Source organism: Xiphophorus hellerii, chromosome 23, assembly GCF_003331165.1.
Source record: "Xiphophorus hellerii strain 12219 chromosome 23, Xiphophorus_hellerii-4.1, whole genome shotgun sequence".
NCBI classification, from domain to species: Eukaryota; Metazoa; Chordata; class Actinopteri; order Cyprinodontiformes; family Poeciliidae; genus Xiphophorus; species Xiphophorus hellerii.
Window position 1 is genome coordinate 13,786,185 of NC_045694.1, and position 24,006 is coordinate 13,810,190.

At 38.5% G+C, this 24,006-nt stretch overlaps 2 protein-coding genes and 1 long non-coding RNA gene across 4 annotated transcripts; 1 reads left to right on the forward strand and 2 right to left on the reverse strand.

The window, feature by feature from the left end:
- Positions 1-700: 700 nt before the first annotated feature.
- nxf1a (nuclear RNA export factor 1a) lies at positions 701-11,570 on the reverse strand. Its single transcript, XM_032555358.1, has 21 exons — positions 11,335-11,570; positions 10,270-10,477; positions 8,420-8,597; positions 8,249-8,332; positions 8,057-8,161; positions 7,826-7,906; positions 7,254-7,323; positions 6,938-7,026; positions 6,743-6,850; positions 5,913-6,022; positions 3,636-3,672; positions 2,708-2,776; positions 2,505-2,560; positions 2,269-2,376; positions 2,089-2,147; positions 1,889-2,004; positions 1,761-1,803; positions 1,592-1,670; positions 1,269-1,451; positions 1,120-1,180; positions 701-1,039 (listed from the first exon to the last, which is right to left on the reverse strand). Exons 1-21 carry the CDS (start codon positions 11,360-11,362, stop codon positions 1,001-1,003), a joined length of 1,911 nt encoding a protein of 636 aa, XP_032411249.1. The 5' UTR covers positions 11,363-11,570; the 3' UTR covers positions 701-1,000.
- A 134-nt stretch (positions 11,571-11,704) lies between these two features.
- On the forward strand, positions 11,705-15,901 carry LOC116714670 (uncharacterized). The gene is made up of 3 exons (XR_004338104.1): positions 11,705-11,913; positions 12,470-12,553; positions 15,789-15,901. It is a non-coding gene; the product is annotated as an uncharacterized LOC116714670 (long non-coding RNA).
- On the reverse strand, positions 15,146-23,926 carry LOC116714669 (inositol-trisphosphate 3-kinase B-like). Of its 2 annotated transcripts, XM_032555359.1 has the most exons (8): positions 23,277-23,926; positions 22,240-23,139; positions 19,201-19,285; positions 18,038-18,251; positions 17,401-17,605; positions 17,208-17,309; positions 16,100-16,171; positions 15,146-16,009 (listed from the first exon to the last, which is right to left on the reverse strand). In XM_032555359.1, exons 2-8 carry the CDS (start codon positions 23,086-23,088, stop codon positions 15,785-15,787), a joined length of 1,752 nt encoding a protein of 583 aa, XP_032411250.1. In that variant the 5' UTR covers positions 23,089-23,139; positions 23,277-23,926; the 3' UTR covers positions 15,146-15,784. The 2 variants fall into 2 exon arrangements, with proteins under 2 accessions (XP_032411250.1, XP_032411251.1); XM_032555360.1 differs by having other exon boundaries at positions 22,240-23,926.
- Positions 23,927-24,006: the final 80 nt, after the last annotated feature.

The window sequence follows — 24,006 nt, forward strand, 5'->3', positions numbered from 1 at the left end:
AGGAAGCTATCCAAGCACCATTTTACTCAGGGCATGTTGATTTACTATTACTATATAAATAAAAATTATCTGGTTACAAGTTCTTTAAAGTTTAATATTTCGTTTAAGTGTAAGGCTACCACTTTTCTGTCAATATCAAATTCAAAATGCCCATATTTTACCAGACCAGATTTTTCAGTTGATGTTTGGCCCAATTTTAATACAAATATTACAATACAGTATTGAAAAAAATAAAAGGAAATTATATCTTGTTATATCCAGAAGTATGTTAGTTTGACTAACATTGGGTTTTATACCGCCAAACCTTCCCTCCCTTACATTTTTACTGTTCAATCTCACTTAAATGTGACAAATCTAGGGCTGCAGTTCACAATTATTGTAGTAATCAAGTATTATATCAATTATTCTGACAAAGAAAATAAAAATTATCACATTGTGCAGATTTTTATGTATCCACTTAGAAATGCATATGAAAATGCAAACATTTAATTTTCAAGTAAAAAATTGTATTGCCTAACATACAATAACTTAGCATTTCTTTCACGTACACTTGATCAGTAGTAGCAAAGGATACATCTGCAGCTAAAATACTCTTACTATTTACAGACAAAGGTTTTTTTTTCTTATGTCAAATGCAAATATGCATAGATTTTTGTAATTTTGGCTTAATTACAACGATCTAAGAAAAAGAAATGTAAAATGGTTGTCAAAATATATTTTATTGCTTAACATACAACAATAAGGAATTCAGATTAACAAATTTTAAACCTGACTGTATGTCCTATGAACATTTCCACTAGTGTCTATACAAATGACTATCAAGTAACATTGCATTGACAACAAAAACTGCATCATTAGCCCTCAGGTCAAAGTTGCCATTTAGCAGGTAAAATAGTTAACACAAGTAGACCTAATCTTGATAAGAAATAAACAATAAAAGAAAAAATTATTAAATAAAATTACAGCTGATTTTATTTCACAAAGGTTTGACTGGAAGCATTCACTTTATGAAGGCTACATCTGGGATCTTGCCTTCCGCCTGTAGGGAAAATAAGAATATTAGGGGTTCAGCTTACCAATTTTTTTTTTTTAAAAAAGAACATTGTTGTGAAATGTTACCTTCAACTGGGTGAAAATCTGTGCTGCCCTGTTGAAATCCCACTCATTGTCCTGCAGACACCTGCAAAAGTTTTCAAAATATTAGTACATTTTCCTCATGAACTGAGGAATTAAAATTTTTAAGAAGTATTTCTGAAGACAAGACTCACTTTTGTGACCATTCCAGATTCATGCCAGATTTTAGCGAGAAAGCAGTGAGCATCTCTTGTTGTGGTGCGGTGAGGGTTGGGACGGGACTGGAAGACGGGGTCGGGGCTGGAGCCACGAACGCTCGGCGGATCTCCTCTGTTGTGGCCATTCGAATGAAAAGCTGATCGTTCACGATGCACAGACTGAAAACAGAGAATCGGGATTATATTTTCTCTACTACTCCTGACTAGCTTGAGTTAATCTCTTAATTGTTAAAATATCTGCAGGGTTTATTATTTTCACAAAAATGTGACACCTACTGATGGCCATTTAATAAACTAACCCCGAATTTCCTGCTGGGACGGTGATAAAGACCCGGGAGAAGGCCATTGTAGATTCTCTGGACTTCCCATCAACAACAACTGAAAACAAAATGAAACAAAATCCAATTCAACTCAAAATTTTATTGTGGATAAAAACTAAAATTTAAATCAAGAACTACCCAAAATTACCTTCTTTGAAGACTCCACTGACTGTGAATGATAGTAGTGTATTCTGTAAAAAGAAAATATTATTGAACAGAGGAACCAAACAGGAAGAGAAGATCACGTGAAGGGTTCTGGAAGAAGCTTCAACTCACGGTGTAGGTGTTCACATCTACGGTAAATGAGGCAATGTCGTGTTGTGTTTTAGGGAGCTCGTTGAGGAACGCCACAACGTTCAGTCGAGTATGCTTCAGAAGTCGAAATCTCATCGCTAAAAGCAGAAAGAATTAAGAGGAAAAAAAACATCAGGCATCTAAAAGAAAGACAAAACATGGGATGAAGAGCTCTAACTCACTGGTGTCTTTGATCCTCTTCAGGTTTCTGCTGTCTTTGTAGTATTCCCCCAGACTGCTCCTAAACACAAAAATACATCTGCTAAGCTCAGATTTTAGAAGCATTCTCTAGACAAAAAACTTTCCTAAATGAAATCAGAGCAACTGAGGAATTTCAGTAGCTTCTTGTACCGCTCTCCTACCTGGAGGGGTTCTGGGAGGTGTAGGGTGTAGTGATGGATAATGAGGCTCCATCATGGTAAGCATCCAGCAGAGGCTGCCTGTTCTCAGAGTCGTATATACGATAGTACCTGCAACACAGTCAAACATTCAGGCTTTCTCATGTTGTTCCAGGGTGCATCAGAGTTACAGCTGTCCATCATACAACAGAAGGATTTGATTTTTTTAAATATGCAACATAATAAAATTTAAAACTCACTGTTGCAAGAACCGAAGGATGAGGGACTTGATTTCATCTGATCCGAAGCAGCTTCCCTAAATGAACAAATAAAGACGATCTTAAGGCGCATTAAAGAGAATATTCAACAATAAAGCATTAATATAAATAAACAAGGTAGTAATATGAATAGCATCTACTATAGAAGGAAAATAATAGTCTGAGCGCAACACTAATGAACGAACCTTGCACGGTGGGATTGCAGTCGGCGTCTCAACATCAAATCCAATGGGAGGTGGGAGGTCGTGACCATCCTGACAGGCAACCAGAGGAAAAACAGATTCATCATGAGAGATTCTTCTGGTCAACAATTTGCATGTTAACCCATGTAAACAGAGCATCAATAAAATATTCATAATCTGATAAAACATGTTCACATTTTGCCACATTATGGTTGTATTTTATTGGGAGCATAATGTTACAGACCAAAGTGAAGCAGCACATTTCTGTTGGGAAGTGAATGGAAACTGATACTTGATTTTCAGATTTAAAAAGTAGATCAAAAATAAGATTGTGTTTTTGAACTTTAGACATTTCTTCTGTAGGGAGAAAGCAGCCACTCAGAGTTGATGTGAAGATGGATGGGGCAACATACCAGAATGGAGAAACTAATAGAAGACAAGAAAAATACCACATATATGACACATGTAATCTTCAACAGCTCCAAGTGCCGACTTAAATCTAACTGAGAATATGTGGCAAAAAGTGATAGACAAAAACCATCCATAAATCTAAAAGAATCTAAAAAATGTCAGTCGTTCTACATGTGGTCGAGACGCACCACAAAAACCTGCAGCTTTAATTGCAGTGAAAGGAGTGGCACAGGGAGCCTGAATAAAAATGCACTTTACACCTCTTAAGATTTGGATTGGGTTAAGATAAAAACAATGCTTCACTTCCCTTGTCTGCCTACAGACAGCCTATCTTAACTTGTGTTTGTACTGTGACAAAATATGACCAAGAACAAGATGCATAAAATAGTTTTAATGCCAGGAAGTCCTCAGATCAAGTTTTTCAAGATGCATAAGTTTTATATGAACAGAGTTAGTAGACGAGTTGATGATGATGATAATTGACAAGCAGTGACGTTGACAGATGAATATGTGGACCTACCAGCTTGAGGAGCCGGGGGAACCTCTGCCGCACGGCACTGGTGCAGAAAAAACGACAAAAAAAATAAGATTATCATCCCACACCACCCAAACACAAACAGGAAAAATTAAGCAGATCCCCAGCTGACTCAATTTAATTTCAGAATGCTACTTTTTCCTTCAAATATCGTCATGTAGATTCAATAATGAGTACACTACTGCAACAAAAGTACTTCATCTTCCAAATGTACACAAATACCCTGATTCTTCCCTTGGTTTTATACTGTGCACCCTTCTCCCAGCCCAGAGAGTACTTACCAGCAGTATACTCACGCTCTCCCCCACATTTTGGTGATATACAAAGATCTGACATGGAGGAGCAACACAAGCACACTTTTCTAGGAGTACATACATACAAACACACCAGCAGCTACTAGACAGAGCTGAAAACCAGGATGCACAGCCATGTTGAGTTAGTAAAACAAAAAGGTTATGCATGGCTGGGAGAGAGGTGGTTACCGCCAGTCTTGTGTTAACTCTCGAGATGTTGAGGAAGAGACAAGTCTACGTCTGGGTAAAAAAATATAAGGTCAGTTTCACATAGAAACGGTCACAACGGGCCCCAAAATGTCGAGTTAATCACAAAACTAATCATGTGTGTGGAAACAGCAGAGATAGACAACCTGAGGACAGAGCTGAAAAAACAAAGACGACAGCAGGTCTCAGAAGGAGCTGGACCCAGCAGTCCCACCACTCATTTTATAGTTTTCCTCTTCTGAACAAGCTTAGCAGCTACTGCTTTGGTAGCATAGATTTAGGAGTTAGCAACTTTTTTTGATGTGTGTTTTTTCTTTTCTTTTTTGTTTCTTGGCTCCATTTATTACAGAGCAGCTACGTGAACAGTTGAGACAACTGGAGTGATAAGATGCAACACAATTTGCTTACCAAAGTGATTTTTGTGTGCTGGTTGCAGCCTTTGGAAACTTGCGTTTTCTGGTTTTTTTTTTTTTTTGCCATGTTTCAACTTCAGAATCCATTTCTTCTAAGATGAAGGTTACCTGCCAACTTTTCCGTTTATTGCACTGTAAAGCAGGGGGGGGGGGCTTTTGTAGCCCGTAAGATCAGACATATTGGAAGAGACTAAACTTCTCTCTTTGGCTCTCTTCACATGGATCAATGATCCGTGGCAAATCCCGCTCCGCCTCTGCCCAAACGGCTTCGCCTGTGAAGTCCCGACTCTTCGGTTTCGTCTCGCCGTGCTTTCGCTGAGCCTGAGCTCACGGGGACTGAGGCCGAGTAATCGTGACTGTGCCTGCCTTAGGTCGTCCCGAGGTTTCGAGGTGGGATCTTACCCGTCATTGGCTATCCAGCCTTCCATACTCGCCTGAGACAGGGGCCGACAGGGCACTGATGCTGTGAGGGGAGGGGAGAAAATGGCTGCACATTTTCTTTGCTTCATCCAAACATCTTTCAAGGTGGCAATGAGTTTCCTGTTCCAATACAGCACATGCAAACAGCAGTGCTGTAACTTCCAAGTTCGGGAATGCACAAAAATTATTTTTTTGCATCACTTTGAATTTATTTTGATATGATTTGGTATGAGGATTGTGTGTTTTGCAACAGATGAGAGGAAAACTATGTAGAATGACAGCAGGGGAGTGCTGGGTAGAGCATCAACAGAGAACCATAACCAGAGGATCAAAGCTGAAAAAGATTCCCCAAAGTGACACTGAAAACTGCCAGCAAGAGGCTGAAAGCTCAGAGTGAAATGGGTTTAAGCAAACTGAAAGAAAGACCAGATTATTCTGCAGTCTGGAGTCCTCACAGCAACATTTGGAAGGGAGGAATGTTTAGCTAGCAGTGTGAAAGGAAAAAGAAGTTGGACAGTAAACATTTGTATTGCCATTTAATGTAAATACAAAGAAAACTTCTGCATGTGCTCTGGTGCAAGTACAAACATTACACAATCAAGCTTTGGAAATAATCTTATTAATGGCTTTGTTTATCAGTCCTCTGGGACACCATCTGTCCTGGTGTAGTTAAGATGGTTTCTGAGACACGCGTTTGCTTTACAGACACAAACAAAGTATTTAGTTGACATCAGCTGCTTGGTCCAAACGTTCACCCTGCTCTGTAAAATAAGTAGTTATGGTTAAAAAAAGCCCAAAAACCAAACACTTGAAACAATTCCAGCAGAAGATTATCTCGTTTGATCGGTGACACTCTCAGATCACATACAGCCATGTTGGTATTCCCCTGCAAAAACATTTGCCATCACTGCACAGCATCGTTGACTGACCTGATGTACGCAGCTTGATCCTTAAAAAGGTCACACAGAGGGTTCCTGCTCAGCCACAGCTCCACCAGCTTCAGGCCTTTTAACTTATCCAGCTCACGATCCGTCTTTAACTAAAATATCCACACCAGAAACAGACAAAAGGAAAGGTCGTGTGAGAAAAAAGGGTTTTTAGCGTATTACAATGCAATGCAGTATTAATACGCTTTTAAACATTTCACTTTAAACCACAACTTTTAATGTATTTAATGGGATCTTATGTGACAGATAAATACCAGGCATAAAATAATATTTTTTGACACTCAAAAATAGAATGCAGCAAAACCACTTACTTTCAGAAAAAGTTTGAAGATCTGACTCTAGATCATAGATCTGCAACCTTTACAATACAGCTATTTTTGCTCTCTGTTTAGCCAAATAAAACTTTAGTCATAAAAGTTGCATAAGCTTTTCTAAAGAAAAAAAGAACTTATAATTTCTGATAAATGTCTACAAGAGGAAATTCGTCATTTAGAAAAAAACCGACAACACTATTTTAAGAACTTTTGCAAAAACAAGATGGATGCCTGTGCTTAGTTGTGATGTTGACATTGGTGGGAAATTTAAAAAAAGCATAGGTTTAACCAAACAGCAATAAAATTTGATATAAAAAGATATTACTGGTACTAATGTAACTCTGATGTGAAAATCTAAAGTTATTATCCAATAAAAATAGAAAAACTGATTTGTTATGATCATTAAAAGCATTAATTGGTTCTTTAATATTTATATCCCAATGATGTAAAGAGTCACTCGTGACCCGGAGTCTAGGTCAGTTTAGTAGCTCGTCTCACCTCATTTTGAGAAAGGTTGAGCGCCTTCAGATTCGGCACTTTGGTCGTCAAGTCAGTAAGATCATCCAGTTTGTGAATACGGTTGTTACTCAGATTCAAACACGCCAGCTGGAAAGATGAAAAGAACCATTAATGGCTCGACTGGATGCATTATTCACATCTCTCTGCTCCTCTAGTGATCACCACGAATCTTACCTCAGGAATGTTTTCTTCAATTATCTTAATGACTGCCTCCATGTTGGTTTTTCTGTTCAAGATGACTTCAATGTTCTGAGACACCAAGTCTGACAAATAAACACGAATCCATTTGTAGTGTTAGCTAACTGAGCTGATGTAGATATTAAAACATCTTTATGCTTTGGACTACAAAGAACTCAAAAACAGAAAGGACCAGTTTACTGTTGCTACTGAGAAAATGTTAATTCTTTACAAAGCAAACTTTACAAGACTTATTGTACAGCCAAAAAATAAAAGATCTCACTACTTCTTCATAAAGGAAATATTTATATACCTGGATCAGTTCGAATGTTGTTCAAGTCAAGTGCTTGCTGGGAACCATCAAAGCGTTTCGCCATGCATTGCTGTCAAAGATAAAACATCGACATTCATGAATGAACTCCTCCTCCTCAGAGAGGAAGGTATACACATGCTGCTTTAGCCTATGTATCTCTTCCATTTCTAGTCAATACAATTAGATTTCTTTTAACTATCCCTTTCTTTCCCATAGTAACCGTTTACACCTGCACACATGTGAACTTCTTACTAGAGCTTTTACATCATCATTTACATTCAGTAAATTAAAATGACTTGTGAATTGGGAATTTAAAAACACTTCTGATCCACTTTGAACTCCATGTAATTCAGAACATGAAAACAAATTAGACATGAACTGGCTTCTTCTTGTATCAGGTTCCTTAGAACCTTTTGCAATTTGTTGAACTTTTTTCTACTTGTGAAAATAAATGAAGGAGGCAACTTCTATTTTTATTTGCCATGGTTTTAAAAAAAACTAAACTGTAGTGTTCAACACTGGAAAGACTCTTAATAGAAAAAAATGGAGGGTTTCAAATGTCCGGCGCTCACCTTCAGGTGCTCCAAGTCTTCAGGCTTCAGGTCCGACTGCAGGAAGGATGGTGGATTACTTGGGTTGACGTGTACTTCCACCTACAGGGACCAATGGAAACAAAGGAAAGTAAATAGATAAAATGCAGTTGAGTTCTTGTGCACCAGCTTTACTACAAAAGCTGTTAAATTCAAATGTGAGACAAAATTTGCTTTTTGACAGACTGATATTCAGAAGGCTCTCCATCATACCTTATAGCCGTCTGAATCTGTGATCTTGTGAGAACATCTGCGCAGAGCGTAGGCTGCAGCTGAATCCTCCACATAGAAATGGGCCCTATGATGGTCAACGTGGTACTAGATGGAGTAATGAGGAGATAACAGTTCAGTCATTGTTCTATAATATTCATCAAGAAAAGCTAATGAGGCAGCACTAATACTCACCTGTACAGGTGTGTATTGAACCGTACAGATGTTCTGGAGAGCTGTAATCAACCATTTCTTTTCATATTTTCTTCCATGTGGAATCTGGCGATCAGAAAATGCTCAATATAATCTCAGTGGATAAATTAAAATGCAGGGATATCAACATGATCAATATAAAAATCGCCTCACCGTTACTTTGAACCAGCTTAACCGGCCTCTCAAACCTCCTCTGAAACCACTGCTGCCACCTCCTGGAAGTCCTCTTCCTCTTCCTCCTCCTCCTCCTCCTCTTTCTACTCCTTTCCCCTGCTGCCTGTCTCTGTCAAACCGTCCATCTTCTTTCCGAGATGGTCTTCCATAAGGTTTGCTAAAGAACGAAAATGTTATTTTTGTAATTAAATGTCCCACGTATAGTTTTAATTATTTTTTTTATTATTTAAAATAAACGTTTGAGCTCAACAGACGTCCTAATTTAAAATCAGTATTTATTGCTTCCAAACAAATGGAGTAGAAAATCAGACAAAACAGAAGTGAGGTTAACATTCAAAACAAAGTTTGCATCTTTATGCACAAGAAACAATTTTGCATTTAAAAAATATGAGCTGAATTCCACCAGGAATGTTGTTTCTTGCATTTCAAAACTAAAGAATATTGCCATTAAAAAGATGTCAAAATTATAGTTTTGTAAATATTTATTCAACTGATAGCTTAAAAAAAACACTTTACCTTCTATTCTAGATATTTTAGATACATTTTTACAAAGGACTGTTTTTCTCAATGACTTAAAAGTCAGTAAGGGAAAATGTTTCACCAACTTTACAATATCTGCTGTCGGTTATATTTAATGGTGGCAGATATAATAAGGTGACAAAATAATTTCCCTTATTAGTGGCTGTATCTAATCCCATACTGTTAAAGAGATTTTTTTCCCACCTAACGCACAAATTGTGTTAGCTTTACATTATATGTTAAGTTGTAGACTAATAAGCTCTGAAAAAATATAATGTTTTTAAAATAAGTTCCACAGCCTCACTTTTTATCCATCAAACGTACACAGAAAGTCCGGTAGAGCTCGATCCGGGACAATAAACCTGACTGCATTAGTTTGTCGTCACAGTGGAATCTCCACACTCACTGAAAACAAAGCAGCTTAGCAGGTTTATCAGTAGCTGCCTTCATGTCTGAAATTATGTAGCTGAGAACGAGATTGTAAATACTTTAACATTCTTGTTTATAATCATGTCAGACAAAGCAGCAAAAACTACAGAGATAATCTCCAAGGTGTTTAATTTCTATAGTCTTAAGACTGTTTGCCAAATACTTTTGATGGGCAGGTCACTTAAATTCCCTTTCCTGTCACTGTGACTGCCAACAGCAGAGAATTTATTATTTCAGTTTCATCTGCCTTTGAGTTGTTGGGGCTTCCCATGACTAAAAAGCTTCTCTGTAACTCAAAATGTGTTGCTTAGGGAAGATGATTTTAAAGAAAAGTATTTCTGTCCTCTAAAACAAAAGAATAGAAAAAAAAAAACATTCTGTAAGAAGTTGTTTGAATAAAACTATAAAAGAGTTTCAGCTTTTAGTGTAAATGATCAGAGTTGATGCCAATTCTACAGTTAGAAGAGATTTGCTGATCTGTAACTAGATTTACTGAGAAGGCTGAAACCACAGCAGCACTTGTAACTAAGGCAACAGCAAGGTAGCAACAGCAGGTCATATAGCTCTGCAGAAGCCTTCTGACAAACAGTTCCAGTGAATGAATGGGGGTGGGGTGGGCCATCTAAAATAAGAAGGCATTTGAGGACTGACCATGGACACGACAAACTTAGAACCACCTTCTTATGCATCATGCAGTTAAAGGCAGGTTAGCAGGGAAGCATCCAACCCATAGTTTTAAACTATATTTTTTAAAACTAAATTCACATTGTGCTCAGAAAATTGTCCTGCTGAGAAACAAATCTACTCATAAAGAATAGAGCACCCTGCCTTGTGCGCTTATTGTGTAATAAGCACACAAGGACCAGTCCAGAAACACTTACTATCTGTTCTGCGAGCTGCTGTCCTGAGAGCTGTCGCTCATAGTAACATCTCCATCTGTATCCTCCAGCAGCCTGGACCGGGGACCGGGGCCTCCAAACCCTCCTGAGTGACTGCCTCGCTGGCGGTCCCTCCGAGATCTGTCAAATGACCGACCCTTGGGTCCTCTGCCTTTACGGGTGCGAAATGGTGCGGTTCTGTCATCATGCTCTGCAAGGGTAAACAATAAACAAGAGTTGAGTATCAAAAACTGACAAAGAAAAGCAAGTCCTTTCAAAAAGGTTGTCTGGATTTCTTAGGAGAGCAAATATTTATCAAAGATTAGAAATCTCTTCTTTTTTGGAAAAAAAACAAACTGAACTGACAAAATCTGAATCATAAGACGGTGCTATGTGCCAGCTGAAGAAACAGGAACATCTTAAAGATAATGGATCATATAACTAATTACTTGGCGTGTATGCATTTTTAATGTGCAATTAGTGTACATGTAATCATAATATGTATTACTTTTAGCAGCTAGATATACATTCTGTAACAAAAATCATAAAAACAAAAACTCACTGTAAATGTTTAGTCTATAGCAAAACATTACATCTAGCTGGCCTTTAAATCACATTTTCATCAAGACAAAAACTAAATTAACCCAGTAAAACGACTCGCTTGTATTTGTATTAGCTAAAATCACATTTCTGTATAAAATTTTAAAAAATAAGTGATGAAAAATTTTTTTCTCCAAATCTCAATGTTTGATCAAAACTTACGCTGAGAGACAGTTCATTTTAAAAAGGCCCTCCAAGTCAAAACACAAGGGTGTACGTTTTTGACTTATAGGTTTTATTAAAAGTCTAGAACTATATGCTGGAAAATTAAATAACATAAGAAAAAGACACATTAAAACGCTACACTTTAAACATGTGTAATTTACATGTCCACATGTTACCTCTGTGGACTGTGAAATCTGCTTGTGTGACCTCTCTCTTCACCATAAAGTCTTCATGGCCTGAAGGGAAGTGGTGAAAGCAGGAGAGCAGATGTGAGGTTAATGCGACAGCAAACGTGGTACTCACCGTTGTAGTAATGCCCGCTGTCCGCCATATTCTTTCTATAGTGTTCGTTCTGAGGCGAAAACAGAAAAGAGCAGCCCTTGTTGGGGAAGACAATCCGTGGGCCTCGACTTTTCTTTTATGAAATACAAGCCAGAGACGGTGAAAACAAATCAAACATCCCGCATGGCTCCGGATGAAACAAAACACACTAGGACGTCAATAGAGGGTTCGTCCTAGCTTTTAGCATAGCTTAGCGAGCCTCCCCTGCTATCAAGAAGACGACGGAAGCAACACCATTTATTTTCCGGGTCAGAAAATAGAGGCGGGGCATTTTATTTTTTTTAAAGTCCGTTTTAATAAAAATAAAACACAGCAACAAGAAACATGCAAAAAATAATAGCCGTTAACTTTTTATGATATCGGTAGTATTATTTATCAAATTTGCAAGGAAGGTTTTGCGCTCAGAGCAACTTTACAAGCAACGACGAAATGTGGGGCGACCGTTGGTCGTCTTCTTGTTTACAGGTGGTTAGCAAGCAAAGCTTTTGTGAATTACCGCCATCATCCGGGAAGAAGTGTAAATCAGGACGAACAAACTCCGTAAGTAAATAAGCAAATAAACAAATAACATTTATTTAAGCTAACCCAGTGCCGGAAATATTACTCAAATAAGAGTAAAATTGGGGTGATACTCCATGATTTTGCTCAAATACAAGTACAATGTATGGTGCAGTAAAACCTACTCTTAAAAGTATGTTATATATTGTCGCTATTAATTTAGTGTTATTGAGCTACCTCAGCAAAATGGAGTAACATTTCAATCAACAAATGTTATCCTAAAGGTCCTGTATGTCCAGTTGAATTTTGTGTCTTATAAATTACATATCAGTTCACTTCTCTCATTGCTGGGTGTCTAATAATAAAACATGCTCCACTGCTTTTAAAAAAATAAAAAATAAATAAAAGTCATAATAATCTGTATAATTTCTCTAATTTAAGAAATGTACTGACTAACCTTGGATATGGTTGTGTCCTTTCTATTTCGCCAGCTTTCTTTGAATGTTAAAGCCACTGGCCAATTCTTGCTTTTTCCCACTGTTTCTGCCATCTTTTCTTGACCTTTGGTTTAATTATTGATTTCATTTCTCTTTTACAGAATGATCACTTTAGTGTTTCCCTTCATGTACACTATTTGCAGAGGTCAATTTCTCTCAGAAGTTGGAGTGACGTCCCATCCATGGTAAGGGGATTGGGTTAATGTTAAGCTAAATAACTACAATTAGCTACACACACCGACATTTGTGTTGCATTGTATGCATCCAAACAATGTTGCAAGTTATTTAAAATAAAAGAGTAAGGGTAAAATCTCACACTTACCGTACTTATGACATTGATTTCAATCACTTTTCTTCATCGCATTAGTTTTAGTTTAATTCGATTGTGCAAAAAAACAAACTTAGTAACCCACAAGCATTTTCATTTTTTCCTTTTCTGCTTTTTGTGCATTATGGGAAATGTGCATTTTTGTACTATTACATATGCAAAAATCTGCCTCAACAGACATAATACACATTATTAACCATTCTTCAATTTCATCAATCCATTTCATATAACACCCTTATTCTACAGAGCATCACAGAGATGCTGCACAGAAAACTCCCCCTGGAGTTTTCTTCTGTTTTAACAAAAAAACCGAGAAAAATAAAGTTTTACGTCGACTACTTTAGTAGTGTTCAAGTAGGAGCAGAGTTGAGATAGCTCTGGAGTCTGCTGGGTAGGAAAAAAGGAAGTTCCGTTCAAACACTGTTGAAGCAAGAACTCTTTGAGGCTTTGGTCTCCGTGCAGGAGACCAAAGCACATTATGGGAAATGTGCATTTTTATACTATTACATATGCAAAAATCTGCCTCAACAGACATAATATACATTATTAACCATTCTTCAATTTTATCAATCCATTTCATATAACACCCTTATTCTACAGAGCATCACAGAGATGCTGCCCCCTTGCCCCCCACTCCCTCCAGCTGTCAATGAACAGAGTACATGCTGAACAGGTGGTCAGTCCATCACAGAAAGATGTCTACTAGAGAGAATGGGTTTAGCACAAACAAATGAAGCACAAAGACCATTTTTTAAAAATTCATCACATTTGAAAAACTATTGAGCTGTTGGTGTAGCATTCAAAGATGTTTTGGAAGGCGAGGTATTATTATTAGACCAGAATGTCTACAGTTATAAAATATAGTTACACTCCTAACAGAGTAGCAGTGGAAGTGAGGTATTACTAACAGGACACCCATGAAAAAAAATGGAAAGGAAATGTTTTATTTTGGAAGTGACCCCTGATAAAGGAAAACACCCCAACAGTGTAGCTATTCTTGGTAAACGTAACAATTTGAAGGCCCTCTTTAGTACCAAATCATCTAGGTTCTTCGGAAGACATTAAGACTACAACCTTCTCCACGTTAAGTGGAAATAAATTAGACGCAGCAAGTGCTGAATTCAGGCACCGAAAAAGCCAACTACGATTTATTTACCTTCAAATATATTAATTCCCGTATTTAAATTTAAACTTAACAATAAGCAGGTAATTGAATAGTTATGTGGAAACTAGGCCAGTAAGAGGCTAACTTGAGAAAGTTGGTGTAATTTGGATCACTTACCGTCACTTATTACGCGGGTCACCACGGCTAGGTTAGGGTAGTTTCTCCGAAACATAACCAATCAGCGTCCTGTTTTAGCCTGTTAATAGTATAATGCAACACAACAAACAGGTCAATTAAAAATGTTCATAAAGTCCTGATGCACCAACTTTATTTGTTTTCCATCTTTACCTGAGCGTAGAAGAGCGGTTGAATTTAGCTTTTAGCTAGCTGTTGGAATTAGCGCGACGGTTTTCATTTTCCTCCTATACAAGACGTTATTGAACCATTTTTACCCACTAATTTACTTAAATGTCATCATTCTCTCTCTGAAAACATTTGAAAGGAGCTCTTGAGTGGTGAATGCCTATGTCCCGCTCAGTTTGTACCACGAACGGCTAAGATTTGTCTAGTGGACAAACAGCGTCATGGCGCCACCTATTGGAATTGACCAAAACCTGCGGGTGTAATGTCGAATTTAGTGACCCTCAGATTCTGCGACCTATTTCAGCTTTCTATGCATTTAAAAAGTGAATATAACCAACTTTTAGGCAAGTAAATTTCGTTTGTACAGCATATTTTCAGCAACAAGACAATTCCAAATGATTAGAAGGGAAAATACAACAGAAGCAAAAGACAAATCATTCCAGTTATAAGATGTAACTCTAAACAAATGGGTTTTTGATTTAAATGATCTGTGTTTCAGCAGTTTTGTAGTTTGTTCCAGATTACTGGAGCATAACAATTGAATTGTTGCTTGTTTGGCTTTGATTATGGGAATGCAGAGTAGACTTGAACCAGAAGACATAGTGAATTTTTATTGTATGCTGGTGCTAAGTCATTTGGGTAATTATAAACCCAAAAATATTTTGAAATCTAAGCAAACATTGAACATTTAATGGATAAGCTTGTGAGTAGGGGCTTGTGCCACACTGACCAACACAACCACACTGGGTGACTTTCAGCAAATTCTGGTTGAAGAATTGGATTGTGTCCCACATCAGTGTGCGACTAAACTGATGATGAGCATGGGTGTCATGCACTGTTTCCTCAAACCAACTCCAAAAAAATAAAAATAAAAAGATAGAAGATTAACAGATAATTTACGTGGCCTTGACCCATGCTCAACTCTGATTGTCAGCCCACAAATGCATTTTTATTACAAATGATCTGCCATTTAAAAAGAAATAGACTTTACAACTACTTAAGATTTATTGCTTAAAAATCTTGTTGCTGCACAGAATTGATTACACACACATTCCCTTATTTTTTGTGCCAAATATCTATGTAGTAATGAGGTGGACAGAGTTTTGCACTTGTTTAGTTAACTTAACCTGGGCTGCCATACCAGTAACAGTATGAAATGTCTGACTACCAGACCAAAAGTAAAAAATAAGAAAACATTTAATTGGAATAAAATATATGTATATTTTTTTTTCATAGATCATGAAAAGCAACACGTTTTATCAGTTCCTTATCAAAAAGCACAGCTACCATTCAACATACAAACGTACTGACTTAAAACAGGCAGAACATGAGGTTGTGCGTGATGTCATTCTTAAAGATACTTAAAAATTTTAAATATAACATGCAATACAAAAACACACACAAAATAACTTTATATATATATATAAAAAAAGCCCTTTCCACTGTTGGCATATGTATGTACATACCAGATGTACAATAAGCAAGACTAGCTTTCACTTCATATGTCTTTGAATTTCAGCTTCATTGAAGCAGCCATTGTTCCTGCTTTATCCCTGAGTCCAGGTGCTGGTGTCACAGACACTCTGAGAACTTCATGTTTCACACTTTCCATGTTTCCACTCAGCTGCCCTCCTGCTGCCCCTCAGCCAGGCTGATGGCCTGGCTCAGAGCCGTGAGAATGGAGGTCAGACCGATCAGGTAGCCGTCCTCCCTGTTCCCCTCAACCCAAGGGATGCCATGCTGGACCTCCTTTGAGTCAGGAAGAGGCATCGTTTTCCCAAAGTCTATCATCCAAACACTGGCCTTGCTGTGGTCGTGTACAAAGAGGAGTGAGCTGCCAATAACCTGAGCAGGAAATAAGAGATTCAGTGAACGGCTATGAGGACAAAGTCAACAGGACCGGTATGTGAATTTCATTTCTCTCTGTTTACGAACCTCGTGTTTTCGAAAGAACTCTGAACTCCTGAGTGCATCTTTCAGGTCCACGAGTCTAGAGTGGTACGCGTTCTGAGAACACACATGAACACGAATATCTGTGCATCACAAATATCACAGGGCAATATATAAAGTGCAAAGAATGTACATATGAGGTTAAAACCTTTCCTCCAAATAGCCAGAATTCATTGTCATGTTTCATCAACAATTCTCCAGGCTTCCCAAAATTTTGCTGGTTAAAAATGAGCTAAAAGCAGTCAAAAACGATAAGAAAAACCCAAATATGTAACCAATTTCAAAATATATTTTTTGTTTGATAATCCATTTATAGACTCCCCATTGAACTTTAACATTCTGTTACATTATAACTGTAATGGGCTTTATTGTGATTCTATGAAACACACCAACACAAAGTCATTTAAAATTTAGAGCCAAAATGTAAAAAATGTATTTTTTTCTAGAAGTGCTGAATATGAAAATCTGCAAATGTTCTGTGGTTTTGTATTAATTTGTCTTGTTTTAATCATTTGTATGACCACCTTTCATTCCAATTACAGCTGCACATCTTTGGTATTGCAAAATGACCCGATCTCAATCAGACTGGATGGAGATGTGAACAACAATGTTCTTGTCTCATTGCAGATTTCCAATTGGATTTAAATCTAAACACCTACTGTGTTGTTCTAACACAGATATATTATTTAATCCAAACCATTGGATTGTCATTTGGTTGCATATTTAGGGTTTGAAGGTGAACATCATTTTGTGTTTGTTGTTTTGCTCTTCCACATAAAAAATTATGAATTACATTGAAGCCTGTAATTGTAATCTGACTGAATGTGAAAAACATCTTCAGCCAACAGAAACAAATTAGGTAATAATTTCAAACTTTTTAAAAACTTTTCATCTGCATGTTTTCCTCTAAAACTTTTAAGTGACAATCTCAGCATGCAGTACTGTATGTTGTTGTAGCTTCAAATGGGTCTTCTGACTGCTTAACAATGGTTGTATTTAGTTTAACTTCAGATTTAAATAAAATTTTCTCCAGTTGTCATCTGATTCAAGGTTATATTTACCACTGCTACAGTATTGTGTGACTGTGACTAACCAGAGTGTCCAGTTGACTCCTGGTGAAGTAGAGTAACGCCTCTGTGATCTGAGTCAAGGTGTGAATTTTTCTAAAATCCCGTTGGACAGTTCCATCCTCCATCTGCAAATCAGCAATGACAGCAATCATTTTGCACAGTTAGACATCATTCTTTGTAATGAAAATGCTAGAACTGAGCATTTCTCTCTCATACCATGATGCCCTCAATCCTGAAGCCCAGAGTGGACGTGGAGCTGGTTGTGTCCCTCCACTGTAGGTAGCGCCATTTTGTCACTCCTTTCTGTTCGTGTTCCTCGGCCGTTGGTGCTGATGGGTCGACTTTCACCATCTTCTGGTACATGTCGCTCCTCAAATTGGGCTTGGTTTGAGCTTTGATCAGTTCCTCCTCCTGGAATGTCCTGAAAGGGAAAATGCTCACATAGTACATCCTTGCAATAAGGCCTTGATTTGGAAATCAATCTACTTCCATCCTTCACAGATTTAAGGAAAAGTTGTTTAGGATTGCTTCATAGGAAGAAATCAAATGTTTTGGTTTTTGCTTATTGCATTTCCATATAAAGCTTCGTCTTCAGATGCAGGATTGTAAGTTTGTATGTTTTATCTGAACTAAAGAAGCTAATGAAAGTATTAGATTTGTGGAAAGCTACGGGTTTTGTGGAGCTGCAAGCTAAAATAGATGATCCCTGAAAGTAATACACCTATAGTGAGCTTAACTTTTCAAAACATTAGGTTAAACTCTACTTTTAAAAGAAACAAGCTATCGCTTTGTTTTTAAATCTTCTTAAGTCAGTTAAATGGTCAGATAATCACTTGCAGAGAAAAACTCATACCTGACTCCCATCTTGCAGTCCATGATAACAGGCCTCCTCAGGCCGTTGAGCAAGTCCTCCAGGCGGATGTAGCAGTGCTCCCCTCTGGTGACCAAACCATAGTACTGCGGGACAAAAGGCCTCAGCGGATCTCTCATCAGGCTGTCCAGACACTTCGCCTCCAGTTCACTGTACAGCTTCAGCACCTCCCCTCCTTTACTAACCTGAAAATTACCTGGTAACAGAAGAACATGGTAAGATACAAGAAGCAGGAAAAATATTTAGGAGACAATAAATCTTGATCTGCTCAATTTAATTACACAATTGTTTTAATAGAGCAAGTTTATAATAGGCATCAAATGATTCACATCCAACAATTAGCAGTGTCTTTTTCATTTTACAGTCACAAACTGCCACAGTATTTCATTGGTATTTTATGTGAAAAATCAATACAGAGTGATAATTGTTAAGTGTGGAGGCCTCAACGGTTTGGTAGAGAACATCAGTAAGCAAACAGCATCATGAAGACCAAGGGACACAGCAGAGAGAGACAACTAAAGCACCATCTCACACAGCTCTGTTATCAAATAAATGGAAAGAGTCTGGCACACCTGCTAACCCAACATGACCGTCTACCTAAACTGACAGGGTTAGCAAAGAGAGTATGATTTAGGAAAAGCAGCCAAGAAGCCACTGATAACTTTGGAGGAGCTGCAGAGATCCTGTAATTGTTTATTCCACAAAACTGCCATCTATGATGGTGGTATGATTATGCTATGGAGACAGATGAGTGTAGATAATTCAGGGCAAGAAGAGCTGTTAGAGGCTCCAAAACATTTGAGACTGGACAGAACAATGACCCTAAACATACAGCATTGTGATGGTTTAGGTCAATGTAAACGTGCTGAAATGGGAAGGCTCGATCTAATCTGACTGAGCTGGAATTTATAATTTTAGTCTTTAGACATGCAAAGTTGATAGAGAAGTGGTTCAACAAAACTATTGACTAGTGAGGTTTGAATACAAATACACCATATTTTATACTTTCTACAAATATGAGAGTACTATGTTTACTCTTCCTTTACAATTAGGCATTAAAATAAATTTAAGTTTGTGTTTGCAACACATGAAAGAGTAAAACAGTTAAGTATGAAGACAGGCGAGGTGCTGTGTGAAGTACATGCCTTGATGTCCAGCTAGCTGAACCCAGGAGCTCTGTCGCTTGAGTGACCAGTGCATCATGGTCAGGAAGGTTTTCCATGTGCGACTCTGAGGGACAACCAAAGGAAAAAAATGTGCTCATGTAGGAGATGCATTGGAATCACGAGTCTGACATTTTATCTAAAGGTTTTGTAAATTCCTATTTCTGTTTTTAATCCAGGATGGGAATTTGCTTAGCCTTATTTATTGAAAATATTCTGTGAACGTCTGGGAGAATGAGAAGTGTTAAATGTATGCTTGCTTTTTGTTATGAGGGGCCGTTTAGGACAAAATTTACGTTTTGTCTCTCACACACTACCAAAAAGTCTCGCATACTCCAAAAAAGTAGCCACGCACACTCCAAAAAATTACGTTTTGTCCCTCACACACTACCAAAAACTCTCGCATACTCCAAAAAAATAGCCTCGCATACTCAAAAAAATTACGTTTTGTCTCTCACACACTACCAAAAACTCTCGCATACTCAAAAAAATTACGTTTTGTCTCTCACACACTACCAAAAACTCACGCATACTCAAAAAAATAGCCACGCACACTCAAAAATTACTCACGCACATTCAAAAAATACTCAAATTGCGTATACACACACTACTAAAATGTCACACACACACACACACACAAACGTTAACTTTCTCGCTCACATACACTGTACTAACAGCTCGCACATTCACAAACGTTAACTTTCTCGCTCACATACACTGCTAACAGCTCGCACACACACAGACGTTTATCTCTCACATACACAAGACTAAAGTTGAACACACACACAGTACTAAGACTCGTTTTATGTATGTGTGAGAGCGACACTCTTTTTGAATGTGTGAGAGTTGTCACGGAAGAGGCGGGGCATAATTTTTGGATCAAACTGCGCATGCGTAGATCCTAAACTATAAGTTTCGATTGTTGACTCACTGTATGTTCTATTACTTAGTATATTTGTGCTTTTAAATATATATAGAACGTTTAACTTTCTTGTAGATTAAATGTGCTATAGAAATAAATGAATCTGATTGATTGATTAAAAATAGCAAAATTGCTGTAGTACAATCTGTCCACTGGGTGCCAGATTGTAGCACTGCGGGCAGTCGTTGAATCGTTTAATGCGCCTGTCAAAGTGCTGGTTGCCTCCGGAGAAGATAGAATGGTGTTTAAAATGGCAGCTGCCTGACCAATTCTCTCTCGTTTCGAATTAGAGTTAGCCATGTTCGGTATAGCAAACTCTTTCTTCTTCGGCACTAGTTGGCGCCGGTTAATAATTCCTGTAATACTGGCACCCAGTGGACAGATTGTACTACAGCAATTTTGCTATTTTTAATCAATCAATCAGATTCATTTATTTCTATAGCACATTTAATCTACAAGAAAGTTAAACGTTCTATATATATTTAAAAGCACAAATATACTAAGTAATAGAACATACAGTGAGTCAACAATCGAAACTTATAGTTTAGGATCTACGCATGCGCAGTTTGATCCAAAAATTATGCCCCGCCTCTTCCGTGACAACTCTCACACATTCAAAAAGAGTGTCGCTCTCACACATTCATAAAAGTCTCGCTCTCACACATACATAAAACGAGTCTTAGTACTGTGTGTGTGTTCAACTTTAGTCTTGTGTATGTGAGAGATAAACGTTTGTGAATGTGCGAGCTGTTAGTACAGTGTATGTGAGCGAGCTGATAGTAGTGTATGTGAGCGAGAAAGTTAACGTTTGTGTGTGTGTGACATTTTAGTAGTGTGTGTATACGCAATTTGAGTATTTTTTGAATGTGCGTGAGTAATTTTTGAGTGTGCGTGGCTATTTTTTTGAGTATGCGTGAGTTTTTGGTAGTGTGTGAGAGACAAAACGTAATTTTTTTGAGTATGCGAGGCTATTTTTTTGGAGTATGCGTGAGTTTTTGGTAGTGTGTGAGGGACAAAACGTAATTTTTTGGAGTGTGCGAGGCTATTTTTTTGGAGTATGCGAGAGTTTTTGGTAGTGTGTGAGAGACAAAACGTAATTTTTTGGAGTGTGCGTGGCTACTTTTTTGGAGTATGCGAGAGTTTTTGGTAGTGTGTGAGAGACAAAATGTAATTTTTTTGAGTATGCGAGAGTTTTTGGTAGTGTGTGAGAGACAAAACGTAATTTTTTTGAGTATGCGAGGCTATTTTTTTGGAGTATGCGTGAGTTTTTGGTAGTGTGTGAGGGACAAAACGTAATTTTTTGGAGTGTGCGAGGCTATTTTTTTGGAGTATGCGTGAGTTTTTGGTAGTGTGTGAGAGACAAAACGTAATTTTTTGGAGTGTGCGTGGCTACTTTTTTGGAGTACTGTATGCGAGACTTTTTGGTAGTGTGTGAGAGACAAAACGTAAATTTTGTCCTAAACGGCCCCTCATATTTTGTCTCCAAACAGCATAGCTGTAAACTTAAGATCTACTTTGTATATACACAAAACAGCTGCTACCAGACTGAGACGTGGCACAGAAGAAAAACAGCAGCTATAGCAGATCTGAGCATGCTCAGTAGAGACACTGGGGCAACATGAAAACAAGGTTTCAGCTTTTGTTGCTTATTTACAACTATCTATATTCTACTGAGCCTATTCTAGCTTTTATTCTGAACGGTGAAGAATGCTTATTTGAAGCAGTGTAAACCTAATCACCCTGAGTCCTAATGACTTTTCTTTAGTGCTTGACAGTTCAAACACACTGAAGCCAGGGAAACATCTACTTTCTAGTCGTCCTCCCACTGTTTGCTCCTCCCTTTACTCATATCTGTTGCAGAAGCAGCAGGCTTCCATGCAAACGCCATTCAAATCTGACAGTGTCAAAGTCTTCTTTCAAGCCCATGCAAATCAGCTGGACAACAGGTGCAAAGAACAGTTGAGAAACATGGTTTTATTCTTTTCCATGGAAAACCAGAGCAGACAGATGCACTGAGGACATAAAGTGATGAACTGGACAAATCCCTAAAAATGTGCAGAAAAATGTGAATTAGTGTTTGCTGAATGAGGTGTTCTGACCTTCTTGAAGGTTTTTCTTTTAGACACGGCGTCATCTAGGTCACTGAAGACCTCGTCGCTGTCTGATGAGAGGTTGATAGAGGAACAGGACGAGGAGGTGGAGGAGTGCAACAGCTTGGAGAGGATTGGATGCCGATGACCTGAGGGCTCCGTCACCTCATCATCCTCCCGGTTCTGCCCCTCGGGGTCCTCCACACTGCTGCTGTTCTCATGAGTTGCAGAATGAGCTGAGGGGAGAATGGGAGAAGGTTTCCCGTCTTCCTTCTCCACACTGCTCCCACCTCTCTTCAAACTGGAGCTTTTCCCTCTCCGGTGTTTCCCCTCATCCTCGTCACAGTGTTCTCCTTGTATTCCACTGTTCTCCACCCTCCTCTTCCCACTCAGCCTCCCTCTATCGCAGCCATCTGTGCCAACGTCTAAGCTGCCTCCTAATTTCTCTTTCCTCCTTGACTTCCATTTGGCTCTGAGAACATCCCGGGAATACTTTGCAGTGTCATCCGCCTCATAAGCTACAGGTTTCTCCTTCTTTGCATTCGACTGGCAAGCCAGAGGCGAGTCTGAGTCGAGATAGCTGTCCCAGTCCTCGTCTTCTCCCAGTCCACCGATGCACTGGCTGTAAGGGGGGAAGCTTTTGGTAGCCAGGAGCCTTGGCCTAAACTTGCCTCTGGCTTTAGTGCAGCTGCTGGATGGTCCATCACTGATTGACAGATGTTGGCGTGTCTCATCTGAGAGACCGGTGCATGAGTCAGCATCTTCCATCTTGATCCCCTCCATCTTTAAGCATGACAGGTCCTCTCCTGTGTCCATGTTTGTTTCCCCACTGGAGCGAAGATGGCAATTCTGCTCCATGGGCACAACATGTGCTTGCACAACAGGGAAATGTTTACAAGAGAGCCACGGCTTTGAATACGATTCAGGAAATGCATTTGCAAGTGTAAAAAAAATAAAAATAGAAGCAGAAAAACAGTTTTAAAACTTTCGCTAAGATGATACAAACTGCTGAATAAATCCTCATGAAGTTGTAGGACTCCCCTTACCTGTATCTAGCGTTGAATTCACAGAGAAGCAAAGCCTTGTGCCCGACGCCGAGTTACGTTCCGCTCTCATTCTCTCCGCTAGAACCACAGTTTGCATGTGGTGACGTTATTATGTTTCCAAAGCTTGACTCTGGGCTGGATGATGGAGCTCAGCCAACAGCGCCTCAGGGCAGGATGACATCCAGGAATGACGGAGCCAGGCAGTGTGGAGTGCCATGTCCTCCCTCCACTTTTATCACACCAGCCACACTAACAGTCCTCATTAGATAGAGGCTATACAATCCAAAGCTTACTGAAAATTGTGATGAAAATAAGTTGTTTTTAATAAATAATTGGAAACAACTAAAAGAGAAATGTCATCTGACTTGCAAAGATTAAAGAGCCACTGCTAAATATAAAACAGCCATCAAGGTTTTATCACTTTTCTGTTGCTTCTGTGACAGGAAAGCTTCTTTACGTAGACAAAAATAAATGAATTTGGAATACCAGCAAATCCCAAACTGACATTTGTATGTGATGGAGGTTTCAAAACGAAGCCTTTCATGCAGCAAGATGATAATCCATAGCACACAAACTGCAGACTAAAGAATGGCCCAAAACTGATGCTGCTGTGCAGGAACTAAACGTTACAACAAATGCTTAGCTAAAGTTGTACTGAGCTCTGCCTTGAGCCGTTATGTTCATGTTGTAGGTTGTATGTAGAAAAGGGCCAAGCACAAAAAAACTCACT

Excerpts from the sequence above, each read along its gene's own strand:
- nxf1a (XM_032555358.1), bottom strand. The coding sequence starts at position 11,362 with ATGGCGGACAGCGGGCATTACTACAACG. Across the intron at positions 2,005-2,088 it reads GAAGAGGATCAAAGACACCA|CGATGAGATTTCGACTTCTG; the intron begins GTGAGTTAGAGC and ends TTCTGCTTTTAG. Across the intron at positions 1,452-1,591 it reads GTCCCAGCAGGAAATTCGGG|TCTGTGCATCGTGAACGATC; the intron begins GTTAGTTTATTA and ends CTCTGTTTTCAG.
- LOC116714669 (XM_032555359.1), bottom strand. The coding sequence starts at position 23,088 with ATGGAGCAGAATTGCCATCTTCGCTCCAGTGGGGAAACAAACATGGAC. Across the intron at positions 16,172-17,207 it reads GGAGTCAACTGGACACTCTG|AACGCGTACCACTCTAGACT; the intron begins GTTAGTCACAGT and ends GTGTGTTCTCAG. Across the intron at positions 16,010-16,099 it reads AGTTCTTTCGAAAACACGAG|GTTATTGGCAGCTCACTCCT; the intron begins GTTCGTAAACAG and ends TTTCCTGCTCAG.